The 26139-nt window shown below is 46.2% G+C and overlaps 1 protein-coding gene across 3 annotated transcripts in view; it reads left to right on the forward strand.

Moving 5' to 3' along the window:
• Positions 1–18005, forward strand: part of VMP1 (vacuole membrane protein 1) — a 60470-nt gene extending 42465 nt beyond the window's left edge. For all 3 annotated transcript variants that reach the window (XM_066201657.1, XM_066201658.1, XM_066201659.1), the window contains 5 exons: positions 308–388; positions 3167–3283; positions 5432–5493; positions 15884–15986; positions 17219–18005. In XM_066201657.1, coding sequence (XP_066057754.1) covers positions 308–388; positions 3167–3283; positions 5432–5493; positions 15884–15986; positions 17219–17362 — 507 coding nt within the window. In that variant the 3' untranslated portion in view covers positions 17363–18005. The remainder of the gene's footprint in view (positions 1–307; positions 389–3166; positions 3284–5431; positions 5494–15883; positions 15987–17218) is intronic.
• The last annotated feature ends 8134 nt before the right edge of the window (positions 18006–26139 follow it).

Raw genomic sequence — 26139 nt, forward strand, 5'->3', positions numbered from 1 at the left:
GAATAAGGTATAAGCAGCACTGGCATTCCAAAGATATGGAGAAATAAATACTGGAAAACCTGTTTCCATAGCAGTGGGAGCTTAGTGCCATTCTCAGGGTTTGGAAAAACAAAACTCGGTGCACGTGGGTGCTCACATTTCCACCCCAAGCACCACAATTGTCCCTCTAAACTCCGAGCTTCACACTGGCCTTTCTGGTTTCAAATTCCTCCCAATTCCTCGTTAGGAAATCCTGGAAATCACACAGGTTCTGAGCTCTGCTCAGGTGGGCTTTTCCTCGTGAGTAACTTTGTTTTCCTGTTTGCAGGACTTTGCTTCCCGGGCTAAACTGGCTGTGCAGAACCTGGTGCAGAAGGTTGGCTTCTTTGGGATCCTGGCCTGTGCCTCGGTGAGTTTTTCCCGGGAGCAGGGGGATTTGTGGGCACAAACTGCAGCTGGGGTGTCTTGCCGTGGAATTCTTTTTTTTGTCTGCAGCTTCTGTGATATCTGTGGTGCTCATGGGAAGGAATTGTGTTATGATTTCTTCAGGTGTGGATGTATTTGACGTTCTGGACATCCTCAGATCCAGAGGTGTGCACGGGTTGGAGGGTGGAAAACCACGAGCAGGAATCCTAGTTAGGGTGTTCATCCATTCCAATCCTCCCAAATCTGCTTTTTGGGTCATTAGGAACCACAGAGGGCAAAAAAAGGAAGCAAATTTCAGTTGCGTGCTACAAACTGCTCAGGGCTTTTTTAATGAAAGGAGCATCTCCAGCGATGCTATTTCAGTTTTTGAGTAGGATAATGCTCTTCTTTCAGAATTAAAAAAAAATACATACTGGAGGTTTAAATCTCTCTCTGGAACTGGTAGGAATGGCGTGCCTGTTCCTCATCCCACACACAAAACTGTGGGATGTGATGGCAGGGAAGGGGGGAAGTGTGGGACCCCCCCCAATCCCATTTTCCTGCAACAACCACAACATCACCCGGCTGCTGAGGCTTTCACCCCACGCTTGCCCAGCATCTCTTGGTTTCCTACACTGTAAAGATGACACAGCCAACTGCTTGCTCAAACCTGGGTAACCTGTGTTAGAATTAATCTGATTAGAGCTGCTGACATAAAGCTCCTGCTCACTAAATCCTTTGAAATGTTTAGAGTGAAGTCGTGGCCTAAAAGCTGCTCCTTAAATCCTCCCAGGCTCTGACTCAGGCCTGGGCCACGTCCCTGCCCCAGCTCTTCCCTGGCTTTGTCACCAGCACGGGTTGGAGGTGGCAGGGAGGAGTGACTGGGCATGGTGGAGGAATGGAGGGTGGGAGGAAGGAGTTGGTAAACACCAGAGGTGGCTGTAAACACCCCGCAGTTCCTGCTTAGTAATATTTAAACATTTGCTTAACTTCTTCCCCACTTCTGCTGCCTTGCTGGGGCCCTGAGCTGCAGCTGGGCTGGGGGAGGGATGAGGATGCACCAGGGCACACCTGGGGGTTTGTAAATTCTGCTCACACAACAACTGCAGGAGAAAGGGAGAGGTGGAAGGTTCCAGGGGCATTGGAAAAGCAGGAATGTAGAGGTGTGGCACCTGTGGGTGAGGAAGAGGAAGGACAGCAGCCCCCCACGTGTGCTCCTAGGGGCTTTGACTCAAGGTTTCTCTCTGCTCTACCAGGTGTCTCCCCTGCTTGCCTCCCTTGTAATTGGGATCTTCCTTGGGATTTTAGGCAAGAGTTTTATTTGATGTGTTTTGTATGAGTGCAGAACTTGCTGGTGAAGTGGTAAATGATCGTCCCAGCTGTGGGTCCTTGTCTCTCAAGTGGTGGCTTCTAAATGCTGCATGAAAACACCATCCAATGGCAATTAAACTTCTGCAAGTTTGTCCAGTGAAGTCAACTGACTGTCATGTTGTTTAGTGGCAATAAGGAAGTCAGGATTGTCTGCAGTTTATTTCTATATAAAGGCAGCTCTGGGGAAAGAACAAAGCAGGAATCAGCCCCGAAGTTCCTCACTGTGACTTGTGAGAATTTGCCCTCTTGTCTTTGTGAGCTTTTTTGGGGCAACTTCCAGTACCAAGCACAGAGAAAACCTTGCTGCCTGCTCAGACACCCTCCTGGGGACGTGCTGAGTAACTTCTGCCCGTGGTGTACACCCACAGCACCCCTGCTCCAAACTCACTGCAGGGATTAAAACATTCTGTGAACTGACAAAAAACCCCCAGAGCAACCAGCCAAGAAGAGCCTGGAGCAGCCTTGGCTCCCAGGAGCAGAACGTGGAGTCAATGATTGACCAGCCCCTGTGCCCAGAGCAGCTGGCCCAGCTGGGCAGGGAGCTGCTCGGGCACCGTTCCGGGCCGTGATTAGAGCCCCGTTCACATTTCTTCCTCTGCAGGTGCTCTGGTGGCTGCTCATAAATCTGAATTGCTGCTCTCCCAGCAGTCCAGTCCAGCCCTTTCTCACAGACTGGTGGCAGAGCGTCCTTTATTCCTTCCCAGTCTGCACTCTCCATTTCTCTCCTGAAGTCACAGAGCACCGGCAGTGCTGCAGTTTGTCACCCCAGTGCCACCCTGACCCTGCTCACACACTGCCCCTGTGCGCCAGGCTGAGAGGGAAAGCTTGGAATTCAGATCCTTCCTTGGTTTCATTTCAAAGGATATTTTACAGATACTATCACAATACCAAAAAGTCAGGCCAGCAGTTTAATAATAATAAAAAAAATTCTTTTAATTTTAAATGAAATGCATATGCTTAATAAAATCTAATCAGTGCTTTTAAACTGGATACATATGACTATAAATGCCAGGTTTTAATGTAGTTTCTCAGCTGGAAATCACTGGGGATCAGTTGAAACTCTGACTTCCACGACTGATGTGCTTGTCAGAGAGAAAATTTGATAAATCACTCAGAATGGCTTTGCTGTGGTTTCTGTGCATTTCACATGGAAAACTTTTCATTAGCTTTTCTCAGGATGCAGGGGTAAGGAGGGACCTTGAGAATGGAATTGTCTGGGACATTGTCTAGCTGAATCCCAGAGACTTAAGTTATGTGCTGCGACATCAACGTATTTGTAATTATTAAGACACAAGAGTTTTGGATCAGGCTGGAGAAGGGGAAACTGCTCATTTTTCACAGAGCCTGTCGTGTTCCTGTCCATCCAATGAGTGCTGCAATTCGTGAACCTCTTTTCCCTTGCACTCCACAGATCCCAAACCCCCTGTTTGACCTGGCTGGGATAACCTGTGGCCACTTTCTGGTTCCCTTCTGGACCTTCTTCGGTGCAACCTTGATTGGAAAAGCCGTGATTAAAATGCACATCCAGGCAAGTGCTGCCCCTCCCTCGGGGCTCAAACCTTTCATTCTTTCCCTGCCCTGTTCCACTGGGTTCCTTGGGAATGAATCCTGGAGTCTCCTTGCCCCGACCTGAAGTCATGGAAATTAATTTGGTGCGAGGGATTTACAAGAAAGGCGCTGCTGGGCTCCTCCAAACTGAGGCAAGTGAGTAATTTATAGCTGCTGACCCGCTCAGGAAATTGGTGGTTAGCCAAGGTATTTACCTATGGCCTTTACCAGACTGCCACTCGCAGCGAACTCGCCTTTTTGGTGGCAAACACTCGTTTGCACTTTGAAATGCCCTTTTTTAGCTGCGGGAGAAAAGCCCACTGAGCCCTGCGGGGGCCGGGCCAGCCCGGTTTTGTTTTGCCGCAGTTTTGGGGCCGGGGCAGCGATTTTTTGGGTGTCCCAGGTGGTTTGGGATGGGCCCGGGTTTGGCTTTTTCCTGCTCGCTCAGGGGCCATGCCAGATGTGCTGAGCTTGACAATCCAGTTGTTTTCACAAAATGTGGAGTTCTTGCTTGGAAATGCGTCACCCTGGTCCAAGGAGAGATGAAGTTTGGATTCCCTGGAGGGTTTTCTGGTGTGGTCAGGGCTGTAGCATGAGCTACGTCGCTGTGTTTGGGAGGTTTTCAGCTGAGTTTGGGTTTTTGCAGTGCCTTGTGCCTCTGTTGTTTGGAAATTTCTGCTGTGACTCCCACCAAAATAGCAGAAGCTTTTAGTACAAAATAATTCGTGTTACAGCCTCATCGAGCTGCTTTAAAATCTTTATTTTGCCCTAAACACCAGCTTTTTTTCTTCCTATGGTTATTTTGTTTTGCCCAGTGCTTAAACAGAAAACAATAAACAGATTTGGAAATTCTTCCCTTTCTTTTCTCCACACTTGTTTTTGTATTATCTGAGTTTTCTTCTGCTTTTAAATCCAGTGCGTTGCTAAAATGTCTTCTGGCAGCACAGAAAAGTGAAATAATATTAGATCAATATTCCTCTTATTATTTTAATTACCTTGTTCAGCTACCACAGTGTTTGCTGTGTAATTTATGGTGCTCCACACTCAGATCCCATGTAAGTGAAAAAACATTTCCCAGTGCCCTGTACAGTTGGTAAATCATCTGATTTTGTAATAGGCTCAGCTTTTAGAATTCTCTTTTTCAAGCACACCCTTGTGCAATAGCCTTGATTTTTTGGAGTGATCTGGCTGGACTTGGAATTTAGGAAATGTGAGAGTCATGGAAAAGGCTTTTAATGCAATGCTCAGACAGGAAGTGTGTGACTGGTGCAGGGACTCCTTTTATATGACCTCCTGACTAAAATTATGTCAATTTAATTTCATTTTTTCACCCTGATTTGCATAAGAGCAACAACTGGTGTTAGTGATTTTGCAGTTAGGAGGAAATTAGGAGGTTTTCTGTTTTGTAAAATTATATCAGACAAATCACGGACTTTTTTCTCGTAAGGTTGAAATTGTATTTGAAGTTTAATAAGTCTTTTAATAAGTTTAATAGCTGTTAATATGATTGAATATTACGTTTGGAATTACAGCTTCATGGGTACAGGTTTGATTTTTATTTAGGGGCAAAACTTGCTAGGTAGGATTTTCATATTTAATATTACTCCGATAAGTTGTTTTTATGAAGAGTTTTTGGATGCATTTTGGATTAGGGTTAGGGCTGTGATTATGAGGGACTGATTATTCTGTTTGATCACGGTCTCACAGGTGCCCAAAGGCTCTTTCTTTCCTCTTCACTGAGTATTTTTTCGTTGCTTCTGCCTGAACCAGGGGACTAAACCACATTGTTTTCCCCCTGTGTGATCTGGAAGGCCACTTTGTGCGAGGGGCTGTGAATTTTCTCTGGCTGGTTTTTCCATTCAAACATTGTTGTCGGAGTCAAGTGACCTTGAGCTGCTGGGAATGGGAGCTTGGGGAGGATGAGAATGGGCAGCACCAGGCTGCAAAAACACGGCAAGAAATGCAAACTGTGAGAAAACAGAGGCAGAAAGCGAGCAGCTTTTTTCCTCTTTTCGAGGAGAACGTTGAAAAATAAAGAGGAGAGGAGGGCAGACTAGGTAGGAACACCAAGTGTCCCCCTTGGTGCTTCCCCTGGCCTTTCTGTGACTGCTCTTTTTCCCTCCCACAGAAACTCTTCGTTATCATCACCTTCAGCAAACACATCGTGGAGCAGATGGTGGCCCTCATCGGGTGAGTAATTCCCCAGCTCAGTAATTAATACCTGCACCCATTAAGTGGAAAAATACTGGAGGAGGCAGCTCGGGTTGTGCTCAGGTTGCGCTTTGTTCCAGGCTTTGCCCCCACACGGGGTTTAGGTCTCACTTGCAGCTCCTTCCCCCAGTCCTTGGAGGGTTTTGCTGGCCCTGAGGCTCAGGGTTGTGGGATCAGCTCTGAACCTTCACCCCAAAGCAAGATGCAGCTCTTCCACTCCCACATCCCTGCATTTACAGCTGCACATGGGAGGTTTGCCCAGGGGTTTCTGCAGTGGTGTAGTGGGAGCCTGTGGCAAAAAAATGAGAGTGTTCATAGAAGATTATATTTATAGAAAAAAAAAAAATCATAGAATTCTGGGATTCCTTATTAAAGCCCTGAGGTTTTATGCAGTGTTCCAGCTTGACAATAAACATCCTCCGTAAGTGGAAGTACCTTACACATTTACAACATCAAACCACTCATAAAATATCAGAAATCTGGTGTGTGGAGCTTGAGCCCCATTCTGTTGAATTTGGCAGAAATGGATAAAGTGTCTTGATTTTGAGAAGGTTTGCTTTGGGGTTTTTTAAACTGAAATTAATGCAACCTAATATAAATCCATAAAATAAATTTTAAGGTGTTCCTGCTTTTCCAGGGTTTTCTTCTCTGGGGGAAATGGATAGTGGGCTGCCCAAAGTGTAATAACTATTTTCACATAAAAGCCACACTCCTCAAGAAAAGTTTCAGGGGAGGAATGTCTGGAAACAATTCCTTTTAAAACCAAACTCCCAGCAGTGATGCTGTGCGAAGAAAAGGAGTGTCAGAAGAACCTTGCAGGGCATTTCAGAGACGAAACAAATCCTGCCTTTATTATTCCTGATCTTCTGCTCGAGCATCTGCTCTGTACCAAAACTCAGAATTAATTTGTTGCTGTGAACATTATTTTAAGAAAAAAGAGAGGGAGAGAGAGAAATGTGGTTTCTTTTAAGCATCCTGAGTTTTTTCTCAGCATCAATCACTGCAGACAGTTTGATCTGCCCCTAGCTCAGGTACATTTCCAAGGATTTACTCTCCTGTGGATGCTTTGAGCCAAACCCAGTAGATTTTTCCTACTTCATCTGTCTTGGGGATAATTTTTTGCATTGAATTACTTCGAATGCACTCACAGGAGCTCTGCTGGGTTCGGGTTTTATTGGAGGGTTGATGTCAGAGTTAAAAAATGTTCCTGGGAGACAGTGAGATTTTTGGAATGTCCCGGTACCCTTGACTTTTCTCAAGCTGTCTCCAGCATTACCTCATCAATTTCTGCTAGAGGGGAGCCTCAAGCATGTTAAACAATACCTTGCCCTAAAAGCCCTGTTATTGAATTAAAACAGAGCTCTGTTTAATGGTCACTAACTTTATTTTCATCAAATTCTATCCACCACAATGACTTTTAGACTTTCTTTGTCTGGGCTGTTGCTCTTAAACAATAGGAAATATCTGAGCACAATAGCTGCAAATAATGGACATGCTGATATCCAGGACAAACGGGACCTAGACAGAAGATTAAGTTGTGAGATAAAGTCTGAGGATATCTGATTTTATAAGCCAGGCAGGTTTTCTCGATAAAATTTTGTGATTTTTAGTCAAAAAGCAAAACTGATTCATGTGCAGACCTTGTTCTTTCTTGTCACTGGATGCTGCTGGGTCCCTCACTGAGCCATAACCAGGCTGCCTTAATATCATTTGATTTGATTTTACAGTTTTGTCTAGGTCTCCATTACAAACAGATCATAAAATACTTTTTTCTATTCATTAAATAAAAAAAGGAAACGGAGAAGAAAACATGGCAGGAAATTTAGAAGCTGTTTGCAGAAAACTTTAAATTCTTGTAGAATCTTTTGGTGGGAGCTGGAGAACACAAACAGGACAGAGGGTGAGTGGTGGCAGCAAACCTTGCTGGGAGTGAGGGAGATAAGTGGGTTGGAGAAGTGGGGTTGGTGTGAGGTGGAAATCCAGGCTGAGGAGGATTTCCAGAGGTGCTGGAACTCACTGGGGCTGGGAATTACCAAATCCCAGCAGTTCCTGCTCTGAGCTGTTCTGTTTTGTTGGTGCCTCAGTGCTGGGAGAGGATCCTGCTCTCCCTGAGCTTTGGTGAGGGAAGATGCTCTGCAGGAGTTCTGTGTTCCATCACTTCAACAAGAGTTTAGTGCTGCTTCTGTTCAAGTATTTCATTCTTGTGTGTGCTGTGAGGGTTTTTGGCTCCTCGGTCTTTCCATTCCTGTTTTTTTTTTTTACATACAACTGCAGGGCTGGTTGTGAAGTCACACCGTGCTTCAGGGCAGGATGATGTTTTCCGGGAGGTGGCAGTTTTAAATGCGGATTAAGAATTCCCAGAAAACTACTGAAGAAGTAGTTCTCAAAGCACACAGCATCCACTGAACTGTGGCCATCCATTCTGGTGGGAAATGGTTAGAAAGAAATTTTTAAAAATGCACATTTTTGTAGGAGAACTCCCACCCTGCACAGATTTCCCTCTGGCTGTGGTTAATGATGAACTGGGCTGGAGTGTCTGGGATTGTTCCTGCTAGAGGTGCTCAGCTCCAGGGGTGGATCCTGCAGCAAAAGCAGTGAATTCCTGCCTCGAAATCAGAACCCCAGACTGGTTGGGGTTGGGAGGGATCCTAAAGCTCATCCAGCCCCATCCCACACCTTCCTGTGTCCCAGGCTGCTCCCAGCCCTGTCCAGGGACACCTCAGGGATGAGGCAGCCTTGTTACTCCTGAAAGACTCATCTCTTCAGTTAATGATGAGTTAATTCAGTTATTATTCAGTTAATTCAGTGAAGAAACTGACGTGGAGTTAAAACCGAAGTCAGTGAGATTTTGCTGCTTTGATTTTTAAGCCCCTTCTCGTGGGTGTTGCCTCTGAGAATCCAACAAACTCCGTGAAGTCCACCCAAAAATATCAGTGCTCCTGCAGTGTCCTGAACCCCGTGGTTTTTGTGGGACAGCTTTCCACCCTTCGCAGCTCTGCAGGGCAGTGTGAGTGATCGCACAGCTGAAAGGAAAAGCAGTTTTTTGGTCACAGGTACTGGAAGGGTTGCCTGGACAAACCAGTTTGCTGCTATTTCTTTGTGCCATAATTCTTTGCTTACAGCTTAATCTCAGTTGATGCTGGTAAAGGGAGCGTGGTGTTCCTTTCACCAAAAAAGCACAAATGAGATCATGGTGACTGAGGGAACTGGAAAGTTTGCTTAAAGATTGTTGGGGGGTGTTTTTTTTAAGTCAAAAATAACTTACAATCCAGGTTGAGGTTTTATTTCTTCAGAACACAAGGCAGGGAGCGATGAAGGGACAGACAGAAATCTTGTGCTGGGGTGGGAAGAGAGTGGCTCCACAACCTCCTGGCAGGAATTTTGGAAGGATGAACCAAATCCCTCTGCCATTGTTGGTTCAAAACTCACCAACCTTCCTGCCACAGGTACATCAGAAACCTGGGGAGTGTGTCCTGAGCACAACACAGCAGCTGCACACAAAAATGGCTTTAGTGCCCTGAAAGGGACACACATGTGGCTGAAATTTGAGGAGCTTTGGTGTTGAAAGCTTTCCAGTGGATCACAACAGAATTAGAAGAGTTTATTTGCAAAAGGCTTGAAGGATTTAACTCTGAATAAGCAAGGGCTTTTTCTCTAAATTGAGTTAAAAAAAAAAAAAAAAAGGAATCTTCAAAAAGCCAGCAGAAGTTTTGTTCCAAAGAGCAGCAGTGAGCAGAGCTAAGGACGGGCAGGTCAGAGATGTTGCAATTGCTAATTTTGAAAGCATTGATTGAACATAACAGAATGTCCCAAGGAAGAAAAGCCCTGGAGCCTCCTGGGCTGCCTGGCCATTGGAGCGTGGCTCAGGTGGAAGCCACGTCACACCTGGGCCCATTTCAGCTTCGTAGCCTCCACCAGGATCTCTCCTTTCCTCATCTCATGGAGCAAATGAAGCTGCCGAGGAGCCTTTTAACCCCCAAACCTTCCTGTTCATCCTGACCGTAACCCAGATTTATTTTCTACAACTTCAGAGCTCTGGGCTCAGAAAACAGCTCAGCTCCAGAGCTGTGCTGAGGCTGGGGCTGGTGGTGGGAGCTGGGGGCTCTGGTTTGGCTGGAAAGGGAGCTGGGTCCAGCTTTGGAAAGCCCCAGGATTCAGGATTCATGTTTTGGGATGTCTCAGTTCCCAGGATTCAGGTTTTGGGATGTCTCAGTTCCCAGGATTCAGGTTTTGGGATGTCTCAGTTCCCAGGATTCAGGTTTTGGGATGTCTCAGCTCCCAGGATTCATGTTTTGGGATGTCTCAGCCCCTAGGATTCATGTTTTGGGATGTCTCAGCCCCTAGGATTCATGTTTTGGGATGTCTCAGCCCCTAGGATTCATGTTTTGGGATGTCTCAGCTCCCAGGATTCATGTTTTGGGATGTCTCAGCTCCCAGGATTCAGGTTTTGGGATGTCTCAGCCCCTAGGATTCATGTTTTGGGATGTCTCAGCTCCCAGGATTCATGTTTTGGGATGTCTCAGCTCCCAGGATTCAGGTTTTGGGATGTCTCAGCCCCTAGGATTCATGTTTTGGGATGTCTCAGCTCCCAGGATTCATGTTTTGGGATGTCTCAGCTCCCAGGATTCATGTTTTGGGATGTCTCAGCTCCCAGGATTCAGGTTTTGAGCAACCCCAGATTTTCCTAAACTTAATCCAGGTTTTGGGCAGCCTCAGCTCCCAGGATTCAGATTTTGGGCAGCCCCAGGCCCAGGTTTCCCTAAGCCTAGCCCAGGTTTCCCTAAGCCTAGCCCAGGTTTTGGGCAGCCCCAGGTTTCCCTAAGCCTAGCCCAGGTTTCCCTAAGCCTAGCCCAGGTTTTGGGCAGCCCCAGGTTTCCCTAAGCCTAGCCCAGGTTTTGTGCAGCCCCAGGCCCAGGTTTCCCTAAGCCTAGCCCAGGTTTCCCTAAGCCTAGCCCAGGTTTTGGGCAGCCCCAGCTCCCGGCGCTGAGTCAGGCTCAGGCTGAGCCCCTCTGAGTCACTGCAGGGTCGTGCTGGTGGCGGTGGAGCCTCGGGGAAATGGATGGTTTAAATACTGTGAGAATCTTTATCAGCACAGGAAATGACAGCTCATTAAAATACTAACCGTTGAGCCAGTTTAGATCACTGTCTGGAAAAAAATTAACCATTGAAGGCTCCGAGGGCTCACAGGAAGAAGAGGTGCCCTGTTGAGACAAGGGACACGTTATGCAAATGAAGCAGCTTTGTTAATTGACCAGTGGCAGGAAAAAAAAAAATATTTCCACTGGAATCTATTTTTCAATGGTTTTTGAAAATACCTGACTTCCAAAGAAGTCGATACCAACGTGCTGGAGGGAAACTCCTGAGGGAGGGGTGGCTGAAATACCCTGAAAAGGTAAAACACCCAAATTCGGTGCCTGTTCCTGAATGTTTGATTGCTCTGGAGCTGCAGGGTGGATTTGTGTTCTCACAGGGGAACGGATAAACGGGAATCTCGTACAATCGCTGTTGGCGGGGGTTGTTTAATGACGTTTCCCATAAATGTTGGGAAGGTGAAAGCCTTTGCCTTCCCCCTCTGGCCCGGCTGTCAATAGTCCCATTGAAAGAAATGATTTCAAAAGAGCTGAAGGTCCTGGCAGGGAGGAGCCCATCCCAGCACGTTCCCTTTCTTTGTGGGATCCTTCAGTGCCATTCCCTCCCTTCTCTGCAGCGGGAGATAATCCCTGGCCTTGGGCACTGGCAAACCCACAGGGATTTGCTGCTCCTGTGTCAAAGCTCTTCCCTGCTGTCCTCACTCGGAATTGTGCTGCCATTTCCCAAAGGATGGGTTTTTTTCTCCGGCTGTTTCAGCCCCAAAACCTGCTGGTGTTTGGCCCGAGTGCGTGGAGTGTGAGGGAGAAGGGGTTTTCCAGGCTGAGGGCAGTGGATGTTGGAGGGATTATCCATAAAGTGGGGCCGTGACTCAATATTGCATCACCTTCCCCAGGTGTGTCCAGCCTTGTTTGCACCTTCTGCTCCCCCACGGGGCTCTGCTTTCCCTCCAGGTTAGGATTTCTGGGATAAAATCAAATGAAATTAAACAAACTCCCGTGTTTGTGACCTCCCCCCAGTGCTCCCAGTTTCCTGAGCATCCCACTGGGGATGGATCCCAGTTGTTCACAGGGCTCAGGGCGGGCTGCACTGAGGTTCTCATTGACATCTTTAATTCCATCAGGATCAGTTTAAGAACAGCTCGGGGTTTTTAATCAGCTGCTTCAGCATCGCTTGGTGTTCGAGGCCTCTAATAAATGGGAAACTTCCATAAACTTTCAGATTTTCATTCAGGAAAAATCATGGGTTTGTTCCCAAAACCTGAGTCTACAGTGGCAGCTTCTTTTTGTTTCGAAAAACAAAACATTTGTGAATTCTGACGTTTCTCTCTGGAAAAGTGAACAAATATCCAAGTGTGCTTTGATAAAATGGGAATTTTATTTCCTCACTTACGGTGTGACAGATTTTTTTGTGAGTTATTGGTGCAATGACCGTGAGGGGCAGCATTTGCTAGGGACCTGGACTTCAGGATTAAACAGAGTTGGAATTAATTCCCTGAGTGTTCCCGACCTCTCAAAGCACAGGCTGAGAGATTTCACTCACTCAAGAGCAAGCCATGCTCCTAAAGACTTTGCAAGATGAAATGATGCCTTTCAGAAGTGCAAACATAATAATTAAATAGTTGTAAATAAGTATTTTTAATATTAGTAAAACGCAGATGACTGGAATATCAAAAAACTTCCTACTTCTTGTAAGCTGGCCCAGGGAAAATACAGTTTTTTCTCCTCTGGGTTTGGTGCTTCATCCTGGTGCCTTTGGTAAAAATCCTCCTGTACTTCCATAGATTCTGGTAAAAAGATTTAAAGCTTCCCAAAAAAATCATTTTAACCACCAGTGAAAGGCATTTGAGGTGCAAATATTGACAGTTGTTCTTGGAAAAGCAAATTAATACATTTAAACTCAGATTTGCTGTAACCGGACTGGAAGTTTTTGGAGTCAGACTCTGCAGGGTCTTGGTGGAGTTTTTAAAATAATCCTCGAGGAACTTTGCTGAATCTCTGTCATGTGGTGCTTCAAACAGATGGGGAGTTTAGTTTTATTTATTGGAAAAAGAGCTTTAGAATTTGTCTTTCAGATAGAAATTGTAGCTCTGAGTTTAAAAAAAAAAAAATACAGTGCATCTGTTTAATTACAAATGGCAGGTAATTGTTCTGAAAACGGGCGCCAAGAGTGTTTTTCCACTGAGTCCAAATTTTTAATGGCTGTTTCTGTTGTAATATTAGAATGGAAATCGTGGTTTTGACTGAAATGTTACGATTTTAATGAATTTAGGATTACCAAAGGCTACTGCAGTTTTGGGGAGCTTGTTCTCAGTTTCAGTTCCCTGTAAAACATTAAAATTCGGCAGAGAACCGGAATGAATCCAAACAAAAATTAAATATTTAACATCAAGTGTTTCTAAAGCAACTTCTGAATCAAGATTTCCCCTTCCATATTCTCCATTTCAAAGACAATGGGTTTGATTCCCGAAGGAGCCCGCAGGGAATTGGGCTTGGATTATTCCGGGGTTATCTTCCAGCATCTCCCTTCTCCAGTCCTGTGAAATTTGCGGTTTTTTGGAGGTGCTGAGTGCAGGAATTGTGATGTAAATTTGGTAAATTTGGCCCCTCTGCCCGGTCCCACCCGGATCCCACAGAATTCATCCCCAATTTTCCTCCTCCTCGGGTCAGCACCGAGGGAGCTCTGAGGTTTGCAGGGACACACAACTCACTGAACTCTAATTACATTAAATCATTTTAAAGATTTTTTCTTGTTTTTAGATTTAAGGTTATGCCTTTGGATGTCAGGTGGCACGTAACTGGGTGATTGATTTAATGTTGTCCAGAAAAGCCCCAGTAACTAATACTGTGCTGCCCAGAAGGGATTTCAAGAATTTCATGTGGATTCCTGATTTTCTAGGTTTCTCTTTGCTTTTTTCAACTCCTTATTTAAATCTGGGCATGTTTTTTTTCAGAATTAAAACCTTTACAGATGTGCAAAAAATAGGACCTGAGGTCCTTCATTTAGGACCTCGAAATCGCTTTGACAAAATTAATCTTGTGCACTTAACCAATAGTCATGACCAGAAAAGGAAATAAAAAGTGAATTATTTAGCGAGAAAAATTTCGAAATATTGTTTTGATGCACCAGGAGCTCCTCAAAGCTCTGAACTTGAGTTTCATGTCTTTGTTCTGTGTTGAATTCAATTTGGGGCTTGACGGAGTTCAGCCTTCTGCGAGGAGCAGCGGAGTCATTCCAACACCACCCTGTTAATCATTGACCCCCTCACCATTTAAATATTCCTCATTTCATCATCGTGCAGAAAGTTCAAAAGTAAACCATTACCTTGCAGTCGCTCTTCAGGGCTCCCAAGAATTGTTTGAGAAAGAAAAGAGACCTCAGAAAGTCCCTGATGTTGGGAGCGTGACTGGTCCCAGGAACAGTCAGTGCCGAGACACCTCTGGAACACCGGCAGTGCTTTGGAACGTTGACACAAATCTTGTGTAAAATGGATAAAGGGACGTGCTTTGGGCTCCGCAGGTTGTTTTGTTGGTTTGGTTTTTGGTTTGGTTTTTTTTTTTTCTTTCCCAGAATTTTTACCAGTCCGGGCACAGAGTTTCCTCACCCGGTGGTGAATCACGGGGGAAGCGACCTTTTGCTGGGAAACGGGTTCAAAAAACCTCCTTTGCCCCTGGCCATGAAGGAAATAAATAGATTTACTGGAGGAGAATGAGACACTTTGTTTGGTGCTTTTCAGAAATTCCTAAAATTAGAAAGCTGTTATTTTTTAATTGGGCTTCGGCCTGGAAAAGGGAATTTGGTGTCGGAGCAGGAGGCTGAGGGGAATGGTGGGAGCCACTGGGAGAGAGGACAATTGTCCCAATTGTCCAGCTCCTTGGTGAACACCTGGTGCAGCTTGGCTCTGCAGGGTTCTGCTAAACCCTCCCTGGAGCAGCAGCAGGAGTAGTGGACTTAATAAACCCAAATAATTAACTTTGAGGTGAGCTTTTTAAAGTAGAAGAACACGGCGATTTCTTTAAAATGAAACCAAAATGAGAATCTCCCTTGTTTTTGCAATTCAAGTGGTCAGCAATGAGGAGTTAGGACGGGGTGGATCCAGCTCTGGGAATGTTCTCCCCACACAGCTCAGGACATGGGGCTGCTGCTGAGTCATTGAGAATTTAGATTTGAATTTGGGGAGGTTTATAATGTGGAAGAACGCGGTGATTTCCTTAAAATTAAACAAAAATCTCCTTCTCTTTGAAATTCAAGTGAGTAATGAGGATTTAAGATGGGGTGGATCCAACTCTGGGAATGTTCTCCCCACACAGCTCAGGACATGGGGCTGCTGCCGAATCATTGAGAATTTATATTTGAATTTGGAGAGTTTTATAATGTGGAAGAACACGGCGATTTCTTTAAAATGAAACCAAAATGAGAATCTCCCTTCTCTTTGCAATTCAAGTGGTCAGCAATGAGGAGTTAGGACGGGGTGGATCCAGCTCTGGGAAGTTCTCCCCACACAGCTCAGGACATGGGGCTGCTGCCGAATCATTTAGAATTTATATTTGAATTTGGGGACGTTTTGCAGGGCTGTGACATTTCTGACGGGGTTTTGTGTCTGTGCTGAGCAGGATTTCAGGAGGAGCTGCTGAGGGCCGCGTTCCCCAGTTCGCAGCTCTGGGAGGGAGATGTTCGGGGCTGGGGGCCGCTCCTTTGTTCCTTTGTTAATCCCGGCTCGGGGGAGGCGCTCCAGGATCGCTCCCGCATTCTTTTTGGGAAGGGATGACGCACGGCTTGTCCTAAAAAGGACTTGGCTGGGCAGAGGGGCCGGCTCCGTGCGGGAGAGGGGGCGAGGCTTGGGCAGTTTCTTTTTTAACCGAGGGATGACACAAGCCCCAGTCATTTCCTCATTAATCGGTTCAAACCAGTTCTTACAGGAACTGCCGCTGATAAATGTGGGACTTCTCCGAAGTCATTCATTGGGTTCTCGGCGCTGCTGCCTCCCAGGAAATGCTCCGGCTCCCTCCTCTCTTCCCAGCTTGCTCAGAAATGTTTTTCTTTTGAAGCGCTTTTTGAGGATCTGGGGAAGTGCATCCCTCCCGAAGTATCAGATCAAAAGATGAAATGTGGTTTATTTCTGTTTTCTCGAGTAGCTTCGAGTTCCCTGCTGAGCTGTGGCTCAGCCTGAACTTTGTTCTGATTAGGTGAAGTGGTAAGTTTAAAAAAAAATGTTTTTTGTTTTTTGTTTTTTTTTTTCTCCCCTATTTTGTCTTGTTCTCTGGGATGAACTTTCCATCAGTGCTATTCCGAGTATAGGTCCTTCTCTTCAGAAGCCATTTCAAGAATATTTGGAAGCTCAGAGGATAAAACTTCACCACAAATCCGACGGTGCTGTGCCACAGGTAAGACCCTCTGTGCCTCTCTCCCTCCCCGACTCACTTTTTTCTGTTCCCTGCCTGTCCTAGACTTGTAGTTCTTACAAACACAGCTTCCCGTTCTGCTTTTCAAAGATCTGCACCGAGCCAGGGAATAGATAAAAATCTCATTTTGAAAGCAACCTGGGGATTAAAAATATTAATTGTGTGCTTCTGGAGTTAAATCCTTTAGAGAATAAATGGAAGTACAAATCAAAACCGGTGGCTTGTCTTGCCTCTGCATGAGCTGCCTCTTTGGGAAGTTCAATTTTAGGAGAAAAGATTTGCTTTTCCATGTGAAATAGTGACAAACTGGGCAGCACCGATGCTTCAGAAGCCGGTGGGATCTATGGCTCAGTGGACAGTAAGAGAAATGAAATCCCTAAGCCTTTCCTCTTTGAAAGGAAAAGAAATTACAGTGTTTGGGGCAGCTACGAGGGGCAGAAGTGTCCTTTGATACAGAAAAAAAAGTATTTAAAAAGTATTTTTAAAAACTTACCCAGTATTTTCGGTGGGACAGAGCAAGCCTTTGATGTAAAATTCTTTAGGCTGCCGAGGCATTTTGAGATAAAACCCCTGAATCCAACTCACATTTCACGTGCAGCTGTTGGAAAAGTCCCTTTGCCCGGTTCTTACCACAAAAGAGCCGGAGTCAGGAAATGTGCAGTGATTTCTGGGCAGGGTTTGTGAGCAGAGCATTGCTGCCCTCCTTTGACAAAACCCACAACTTGAGAATCCCCAGCAAAACGCTGCGAGCGGCGCCGGAACTTCCCGGGACACCAAATGGGGAGATAACCCAGAAAAGTCGATTTAGGGGAAAAAACCCACATTGATAACCGATGACCTGGTTGTTTTCTCCGCGAGGAACGGGACAGGGAGTGACGGGCAGGGGCTGCTGATTCTGACCTCCACGAATTGCCAGCGAAGCCCAAACAATACTGGGAATAATAAATCACTTTGGGAGCACGCTGGGGATGATCAGGGATCCGTCATCTGCCCGCCAGTGCATTTGGCAGCCCCTCCTGCATTGTCCTTCAAAGGACTGAAGTCGGTTTTGCAGAGGGACCTGCAGGAATCCTGTCAGCTGGCTCTTGGTTCCTGGTTTTAATTCCATTATTGCAGAGTAAAGACACGGTCAGGCTTTCCCCTCTCACCCAGAACTCTCCCTTGTCCTCTCCACTGATCTTCATTCTCCTCCTCCTTCTGTTTTGTCTCTTCAGGGGGAAAACTGGCTATCCTGGATATTTGAAAAATTGGTCATTGCCATGGTTTGTTACTTTATCTTATCTATAATCAACTCCATGGCCCAGAGCTATGCCAAGCGACTGCAGCAGAAGATGTACTCGGAGGAAAAAACCAAATGAGCTTGGAAAAAACCCCTCAGGATGGGTTTTGGCAGACACGAGAAATAACACATCTTTTCAAATGTTTAAAAAACAGCATCATTCAAAAAGGGGGGAAAACATTTTAACATCAATTTTCAACTCTTAACAAGTTTTGGTTTTGTTTTTTTTTTTTCTTGATTTTGAAAGTAATTTGGATATTGGAGCAACGGTTTCATTGACAAACTTATAAATGTTACGGTAAGGTGTAAATGAGTCTGGGTTGTGTTTTACAGGGTGGGCAATGGGATGTCGAATGGAATTTAACACTAACGTTGTCCACACAAATTACTTCCAAAACTGATGATTTAATCCTCTCCATCTCCTGATTTAAGTTCAGACTGACCTGAGGGTAACGTTTTCTTTTGAAGGGTGGCTGGTTTGCTTTCTCCATAAGTTTCAAGACCATGAAAATGTAAATAACTGAGTACAGGTCAGGTACCAAGTGTTGCATGTCCCTCATGGTGAGGCTGTTCTGTCTGAATTCCCAGTGTCCCATTGCATTGCACGCTGGAAAAGCCACCCTCTCCATGATGTTAGCAGAGATGGTTGATGTCACAATGCTGAAGCCAACGTTTTTTATTCTGTATATTTAGAATGAAGTTAAGACAAAAAAAAAACCAAACTTTATAAAGTCATCTTATGATCATTCCAGAATTTCTTGTGTCAGTCTTTTTAAGCTGTTTCTTTTCCCTCTCTCACTTTTGGATGCTCTGTGCATGTTTGCTCATCCTTCCTGCACTAACGGTGCTCAAAACCCTTGTTCTTTTTTGTTTTGTTTTTTGTTCTTTTTTCTTCAGAACTTCTTGCTTAGCAAAGGGAGGAGGAAGGCCATGAAGCGCAGTCACTGCTTAAATAGGTTAGACAGAGAACAAGATTGGTTATCCTAAATTCTGCTCAGGTGTTGGCCCCTGAGCCCAGGACTGTGGGCAGTGGAGAAGAGAGGGGAAAAGAGTTCAGATTCCAGCTGAAAGCGGATTTTGTGCAGAGAGCTTTAGAGAACCTGTAACCTCATGCTTTCAAAGGCAGATTTGTTCTGATCAGCGTGTGCCAGCTCAGATGCACAGACCAGAACTGATTTTAAAGTGGCTCTTTTCCCTCCTGAGTGCATCCATCCCCACTGCTGCTGTCCCTGCCTTGCCCCGATCACTTGTGAACCATCGCTTTTTATTTTTATCCTAGGGGCGTAAGCACCAAGAATTAATTAATTTGCCTTTCTAATGAGCGTTCTCAGGAGGTGGCTGAGCTGCTGCTCGGCTTATCTTAGGCCGGGTTGGGCAGGGCTGCAGGCAGGCGTGTGCTGTGGGAGCCCGTTGTGTCAGCGTCGTGCCATGCCATGGCTGTACCATCCTGTCGGATAGCTTATCAGACTGATGTTGACTGTTGGATCTCATGGCAACAACAGTCGGTAGGCTGTCTGACATTTTGGTATCTCTCATCTGACCGTGCCTCATCCATCCCCAGCTGTTTCCATTGAGCATCAGCAGCACATCCGTGTCTGTGGTGGGGCTGGCAGTGAGCTGGCAGTGCAGAACAAAGCCCCTGTGTGCTCCCCCCGGGCGGGGCTGAGGTTTGTACCCGTTCTTTTGGCTTCACGGGGAACTGCGGGCAGTGCCGGGAGTGCCTGGGGAGGATTTGCAGGTTCAATTGAGTGTCTGGAAGTGCCAGCACAGGAGTTGGCACGGGGCAGGTTAAAGCACAAAGGCCCTTCAGCTGCTCCTGGTGATGTTTGAAAGGTGAGCAGTATTTACTAAATCTTACCATTAATACGACCTTTGACAATAATGTCACAAAGAGCTTGTTCTGGTGCAATTCCAAAGCCCACAGCTCTGTTTGGAACTTCACCTTTTCAGCCTACGAACCCTCAGTGTTGGGTTTTAAGGGATCAGAGCTCCATTTCCCCTCGGGACACTGGGCCAGTGACAGCCCTCGGCTGCTTTCCCCACTTGTGGTCCCCAAATCTGTCACCTGAGGGACACAGGTGTTTATTAACCTCTCACACCTCTGGGAGGGGACAGCATTGATGCCATGCTGGGGTCCCTGTGTCCCCCCAGGCTGGAATTAGGACACTGCAACAACAACAAAAAGAGGAAAAAAAACCCTTTTCCCTTGAGCCTGAGCCAATAAACTGCACATTTCTAAATGCTTTAGAGGTCTCCTTAAATTTCTGCCTCTTGCCTGCTGGAAACCCAGAAGGAAAACTGAAAGTTTTCTCCCACTTTTGGTTCAATATGTTTACATCTGTGTAGTGTGAAATATATATATATTGTTCTTCAGCTTGTGTTTCCATGTGTCCATTCCAATAAGCTCTGCTGTTATTTTGAAGCTTTCTAACACTATTTAAAGAAGGAAGTGATCATTCTACCTGGGAGATAAGACTTGGTAAAAAAAACCCCTAACGATAGAAACAAAAGTGACACAAACCTGATGAGATTTGCAATGGATAGTTTTATGTTTGCTTAAATAAAGAAATGACAGTTTCCCAGTGTTTATTTCAGCTGGATTGTTTCCATTCTCTGTATTGAACTCTCTTGGTAACACTGTGACATTTGCTGTCCCAAACATTCCCCAGTGTGAACACAGAAGATAATTCAGCTGCGTTTTGTGCCTTCAGAGAAAGACTGAGCCTTTAGCATTTGACCTGAAAACACGGATTTTGCTCCCTTTACCCCAAGTTCCCTTTTGTTGCACACATCTTCATTACACATTGGAAGCAGGCAGTCAGTTCAGTGCGTTGGGGACAAATCCAAAGGGAGCTCTTGTGGGAGGAACAATCTTGGCACAAATCCCTATTTTAGGGATCCCTAGCTGCTGTTTCTTGCAGTTAAGACACTAAATAAAGTCTCTTGCTTTCTTTTTCTGGGAATGACTGAAAATCACAGGGAAGTAAGAGTCCTGTCAGAACAACTGCTGACTTTGATGTGACAGAGGTGGGGCTTTTTTAGTCTCCTGCTTGTGAAACAAGGTCAGGTAGGGCTCTCCCTCTTTCTTCTGGGAGGGTTTTGCCTCCCCAGAGCTCCGAGGGCACTGAGGGGTGGCCGTGCCCCAGCAGGCTGGGATTGTTGGTGTAAGCGGAGCTCAGGTCACAGCGAGCCGGGTCAGGTCAGAGTGTCCAGTTCCTCCATCCATCAGGACAGGAAAGCTGCAGTCCTTCCCTCCCTGCCAGTGTCACGCCGTGTTTCTGTTCCAGCAGCTCCCTCCGAACTCCCCCAGCTGCCTGTTCCTGCCAACAGATACTTGTCACTAACACTTGACAGTGGCTTGATGCTGTTCCACAGAGTCCTTCCCTGCTGTGCTTTTGGCCTCCATTATTTAATTTGTGACAACCGGCCTCCCTCTCGCTGCAGGCACTGCTAAGTGCGAGCAAAAACACTCTGGATGTTTCCCTGATTACCAAGCAGAAATATAAATATTAGTGAACAGAAGCGATGGCAGGTGTAAAGATAAGTGGGCTGGGGTGTGTTCTATGAGGTAAAAATAATCGGTTTTCTTTGAAACACTAAGTTAAAAAATACTTTGTAATCGGCAGTTGAAGGGGTGAATGTAGGTATAGATAAGGTAATTAGCATGACTCCTCTGAGATTTAAAATTCTGCTTTTTTTTTTTTTTTTTTTTTTTTTTATATTCTGTAAATTTGGTTGGATTTTTGGAGGAGAAGGAGGAAGAGCAGTAAGAAAAGAGAACTTCACCCAGTTCTCTCCAGCCTGCAGCAGCTGGTGGAGTGTGGGAGTGGGAGGGGATCCTGCTGGGTCTCTGTACCCCCGGCAGAGCGGCGTGGGGCCATCCCCGTCCCTGGGAAACACCTCTGGTGCGTGCGGACAGGAGGGAGGTGTTCGCATTTGCTCTTGCGAAGTCATCTTTAGAAGGATTATGCTGAAAAACTCTCAGAGCCCGCTGTGACTTCGCTAATTCAAGTGCCCAGTGGAGGGCATTAAATGCTGGCAGGAATTTCCGTACACATTTCACTTGTTTATTGGTGCATCCCCTCGGCCTTCGTGAAAGGCAGCGGAACATCGCTGTGGCAGAGGGAGAGGCTGGAAGAACCCGGGTCAGTTGTCACCAGAGGGGAAGGAGCTCACACGAAAACTCAGCGCTGTTATGTCACCTCCCAGCAAACGGGGAGAGCCCTGCAAGCAGTGACTGCTTGGAATGTGTTAAGAATTCGGGGGGGGAAAAAAAGGTATTTTGGTCCAAAAAAGGTGATTATTTCCGTGCTTTAATTGAGGGAAGAGGGTGTTGAGGCCCCTCAGCCTGGTGGTGTCCAGGTGTGGTGAAACAAAGGTGCAAATGTGAACCTGTGGAATGGGCCCAGCTTGGGTTTCGTTTGCTTTAGCACTGCCCTTTGTTGTGCTGAGGAGGTTTTATTAATTTATTATTATTATTATCCCTGGAATGAGCCAAAGAGCAGTGACTCCATTGGCATTAAACCAAAGGTCGCCTTTCTCCGGAGCTCGTTTGAGGAGCTGCTGAGCTCGTGTGGAATCTTCCGTGTTCCAGGGCAGGAGCTCCCGGTTCATTGTTCGGCTGTTCCCAGAAGTTTCCCGGGGCTGCCCGGGCAGTGGCAATGAGGAAACTGGCGGCTCTTTCCTGCTGAAAGGCGACAGAGGAGGTGTCAGCTCGGGGTATTGTTCCTGCTTTGCTAACAGCCACACCCGGCTCCTGGAAACGCCTCTGCTGGCCTCCAGAACGGGGATTCTTGGGGACTCTGGTACCACCTGTAAGGAATTCCTAAGAGAGCCAATGCGTTTCCCAAAGTCTGTTGTATCCACAGGAAATGAGCTTCTGGTGCCCCTTTGCTCCTGTTGCTGTCAGGAAAGAACCTGGCAGTTCTCTTGCAGGAGCTGCTGCTGATTGAAACATCAGCTCCTTGTTCAAGGCTGGCACTTTGAGGGACTGTGGCTTTCCTCAGAAAGTTTATTAGGATTTTTCCATCCTTTGATGGGAAAACACAGATTTCCTGTGCTCAGCATTTCTTTGTCTCAGAGAGAAAACACACATTCAGATTTACAACGTCGTGCAAATCCCACCGTGGGCACAGAACCTCTCTGGGCTGGTTGGAAACCTCACTGCTCTCAGTGCCTGCTTTGCTGCAGCTGTGTTCTGGAGAGCTCTTAATATTTAGGATATTTTCATAACAACACATTTCATTTCTCAGATTCCTGGATTTGTAGGTCTCTCCTCAGCCCGGCTGACCTCTTGTGACACAGGCAGTGCATTCCTGGCTGTTGTGTAAGGCTCGAGGTGGGGAGCAGCAAGGAAGAAACTTCTAAGATGCCTGAAGCCGGTATTTACTCGACTTCCAACTAATGGATGCCAAAAAACCATTTTCAAAGCAACGTTTTGCTGCTGCAAGTGGTGATTTTAATTCTGTTGCCTCCTTTAACTTCCCAACAAAGTGTTTCTCCCGGTCCTGTGTGTGGCAAAGCCCGGAGCAGCCCCGGAGCAGGGGAGCCTCGTGGCAGCCCAGAGGAGCCAGGTGTTTGTGGGGGAAGTGAGGCAATCTCTGGCAACAGGTTCCACTTGTGGCTGAGAGATCCTTCCAGTTCAGGGGAGAAGGAAAAGGTTTAAGTGTTTTAGGGTTTCAGTCCCTCCCGTGGGCCTCGGAGCCTTCTCTGCCCTCGGTGTGGAGCCTTTTTTGGCCGAGTTCAAGTCTGTTCCCTGCAGTTTTGTTCAGCGTGAACAGGGCCCCAGTGCTGGTTTCCTTCCTCGTGTCACTGCAGAGTGAGCTCTCCTTTCACAGCTCCTGTCAGGTTTGTGTCTGTTTTATGTGAAAATACTGGGATTGAGGGGAAGCCTGGCTAAATCTTGATAGAGCAAAATAATGTGAAACCCTGAGCAGTGGCCGGTGGGGGGAATGGAAGCTTTCTTCTTGGGAGCAGAGTCTTTACTGGAATTTTTGGTCTTTCATTGCCAAATGTATGATTTTGGCTGTTTTGTCAGTTGCGTTTGGTTTCTTCACCAAAATTCAGCCTATAAAGGAAAGATTCCCAACTTCAAGTCACTCCATAAACACAACTGGTGACTTCAGTGACTCCCAGTCAGCTCACACAGGCTGCAGTTGCCCAAAGTGGGGTGGGGAGGAAACTTCCCGGTGCTTTCTTTGCAAGTGGCACAAGGACAGGGCAGGCAGCAGCAAAGCACTTCCATGGAAAGATGGATCCTTGAAGTCAGGATTGTCCCCGGCCATCAGGAAAGCAGCAGCTCTGACTGAGCGCCCAGCTCTCACCAGCCTCGCTGAGGAGATTGCAGGGAGCAGCCACAGCTGCCCTTGCCAGCCAAGTCCAGGCAGGATTTGATCCCACCTTCAGCCTGTGGGATGAGGCCACTTCCCACTTGGCTCCGTGGGCTCTGCTCTCCTGACGTGCTCCTGTAAACCATCCATTACGTCTTGGACAGGGCTGGGCACAAATTCAAACTCAGTCCTGCCGTCTGCCCACAATTACACCGTTCTCAGGCAACTGAAGCGTGTTTTTGTGAGCCTTAAGTAAACATGACATTGTCCGTGTAACCAAATATGTACAATAATCATTTTTTGCAGAATGCACCCACTTCAGTGCAAATCCAACTCGTTTCTCCTCACATACAACCAGTGAAACAAAAGCTCAGGCAATGGTTTTCTGTCTCTTTTTTGGTTTAACCGGTGGCTTATTTTAGTTCCTCCACTCAGTGCTTCTACCTTTAAAATAGCAATTTTGGCCTAGAGAACACCCTCAGTTTACTAATTTTTCTGCCTTACAGTGTAACATTTGGGATTTTTAAGTTCGGTTTTAAGACTAGAAGATTTCTAGCACCTAATTCACACACAGATAAGTGTGACTCTCTTAGGAGCCACTGTTTGCTATCTCTCAGGCTTGTATGAACACGTGGTTAAAATTTACATTTCTTCCATAATCTTTATCGTAGAGCACCTTTCCTCTAAAATTTGCCTTTATTTCCTACCGAGCAGCTCCCCCAGTCTCTCCTCCGGAGCGGTTTACACCTTTTCCCCGCGGCTGGCAGAACATTGAATCGTTGCGGCTCCTGGGAAGGGTTAAGCGGGGCTGTGGTGCCGCAGGGCGGGGGCCGAGTCCTGCCGCAGCCGGGCGGGGGAAGCGCCGGCTCTGCAGGGACGGGACCCCACCGTGCGAGCTCAGAAGGGACCATTGTGAGCCCCGGCTGGGCTGGAAGAGCCGGAAAAGCTCCGTGGGTCAAATCCAGGATTATCAGCTGCGCTTCCAGGCCGCTAAAGGCCGCCCGGGTGTCCGGGCTGTGCCGCTGGAGCGTGGGCAGCGGCTGGAGCAGGAAGCTCCGGGGGAATTCGCTGCCCACTGTCTGGGCTGCCCTTGAGGAGAGGCAGCGGCTCCGGTTCCTTTTGGAAGTTTTTTGTGTGTTGTAGCAGATCCGTGAATCGCTTTGCTGATTCCTCTTGGGCAGGTTTTAAAGTGGTGTACAGTAAAAAGCAGATTTCTTTCAAGTACACTCAGTCCTATTTCCTTCTGGATGTTTGGGCTCTCATTGAATAATATTTATCCATACTAAATTTGTTAGCAAATGCAGAGAGAAGTGAATTACTCATTCAAGGCCCTTTTGTACCTTAGTGTTTCTCAGTAGTGTTTCAACTGGCAATTTGAAGATAATTTCCTCTTTTAATTATTAAACCCTGGTTGTTGAGGGAACCACAGAATTTTTCTCTTACATATTTCCAGCCTTCCTGTGCTGGTACTGAGTCTGACCTTAAAAACACCAATATCTATTTATGCCCAAATAAATAAATTTTATCTGTAACTACACTGCCAAACCCTGTGTTTAAAACATTTTAGGTTATTAAAGGTTATTTTTGATTTTGGGGGTATCTTTTGCTTTGTTTGTGGGTTGTTTTTTTGGGGGATAGGGTTTGTTTTGGGGATTTTTGTTTTGTTTTGTTTTGTGGTCAAATAAATGTTCTCCTATTCATGAAATGTCTGCTATAGCTGGAGTTCTTGAATCAGCTTCCAAGTGAGCTGCACCTGTCCATTCCAACAAACAATAGTGAGGTTTGGAGCATTGTTCTGCGTTTATGGACATCCTGTGGGGACTTTGCCTACAACAAGCAAGGTCAAGGCCACTGATTCTGCTGTTCCTGTCTCTGAGCCATTGGCTTGTGCTGACCTTTGATCTGCCTCTTTAATTGTAATTGTTAATGAAATGAAGACCTTCTGCCAGGCTCTATTTACATAATTAATCAGTTTCATAGAGAATTACTCCTCCAGCTTTTAATGGAATTGGAGGTGATGACTATTTGATAGTGGCTGTTCACTTCCTGTCACTTTGACCCTCTCCACATCCTGGGGAAAAAATAAAGGAATCCCATCATAGATCAAAAAAATGAAGGCTCAGTTTGGGAAAGGGTGTGAGAATTTCAGGACTGGAAAACATTCACAGGAAGAAGCGTAGAGATGCCTAAAACAATTCCTGTCAGCCCCTGCTCCGGGGCAGGAAGGGATTGTAGCAGCTAAAATTCTAATTTTTGCTTTGGGGTTAGCCATCTTACCTGTGTGCTGTGTTTCCTTGACGTGGCACAAATTGTGCCATCAAACCAACACAAACGACCAAATATCCTGCTCCATTAGCCTGAGGTGCCATAAATAAATCATAAATATGGGTTTACATCGTTCATAGGTGCACTGAGCACCTGCTGTGTTTGCTTCATGCTCAGAATTCTGAATACAGAGAGATAACATGAGGTCATTTCTGCAATAAAGTTAGTTATTGCTACAGCACTACAGTGACCCATTGCTCTC

Source organism: Chamaea fasciata, unplaced genomic scaffold (genome assembly GCF_029207755.1).
Source record: "Chamaea fasciata isolate MVZ Bird 193981 ecotype frontalis unplaced genomic scaffold, bChaFas1.0.hap1 SCAF_21, whole genome shotgun sequence".
NCBI lineage: Eukaryota > Metazoa > Chordata > Aves > Passeriformes > Sylviidae > Chamaea > Chamaea fasciata.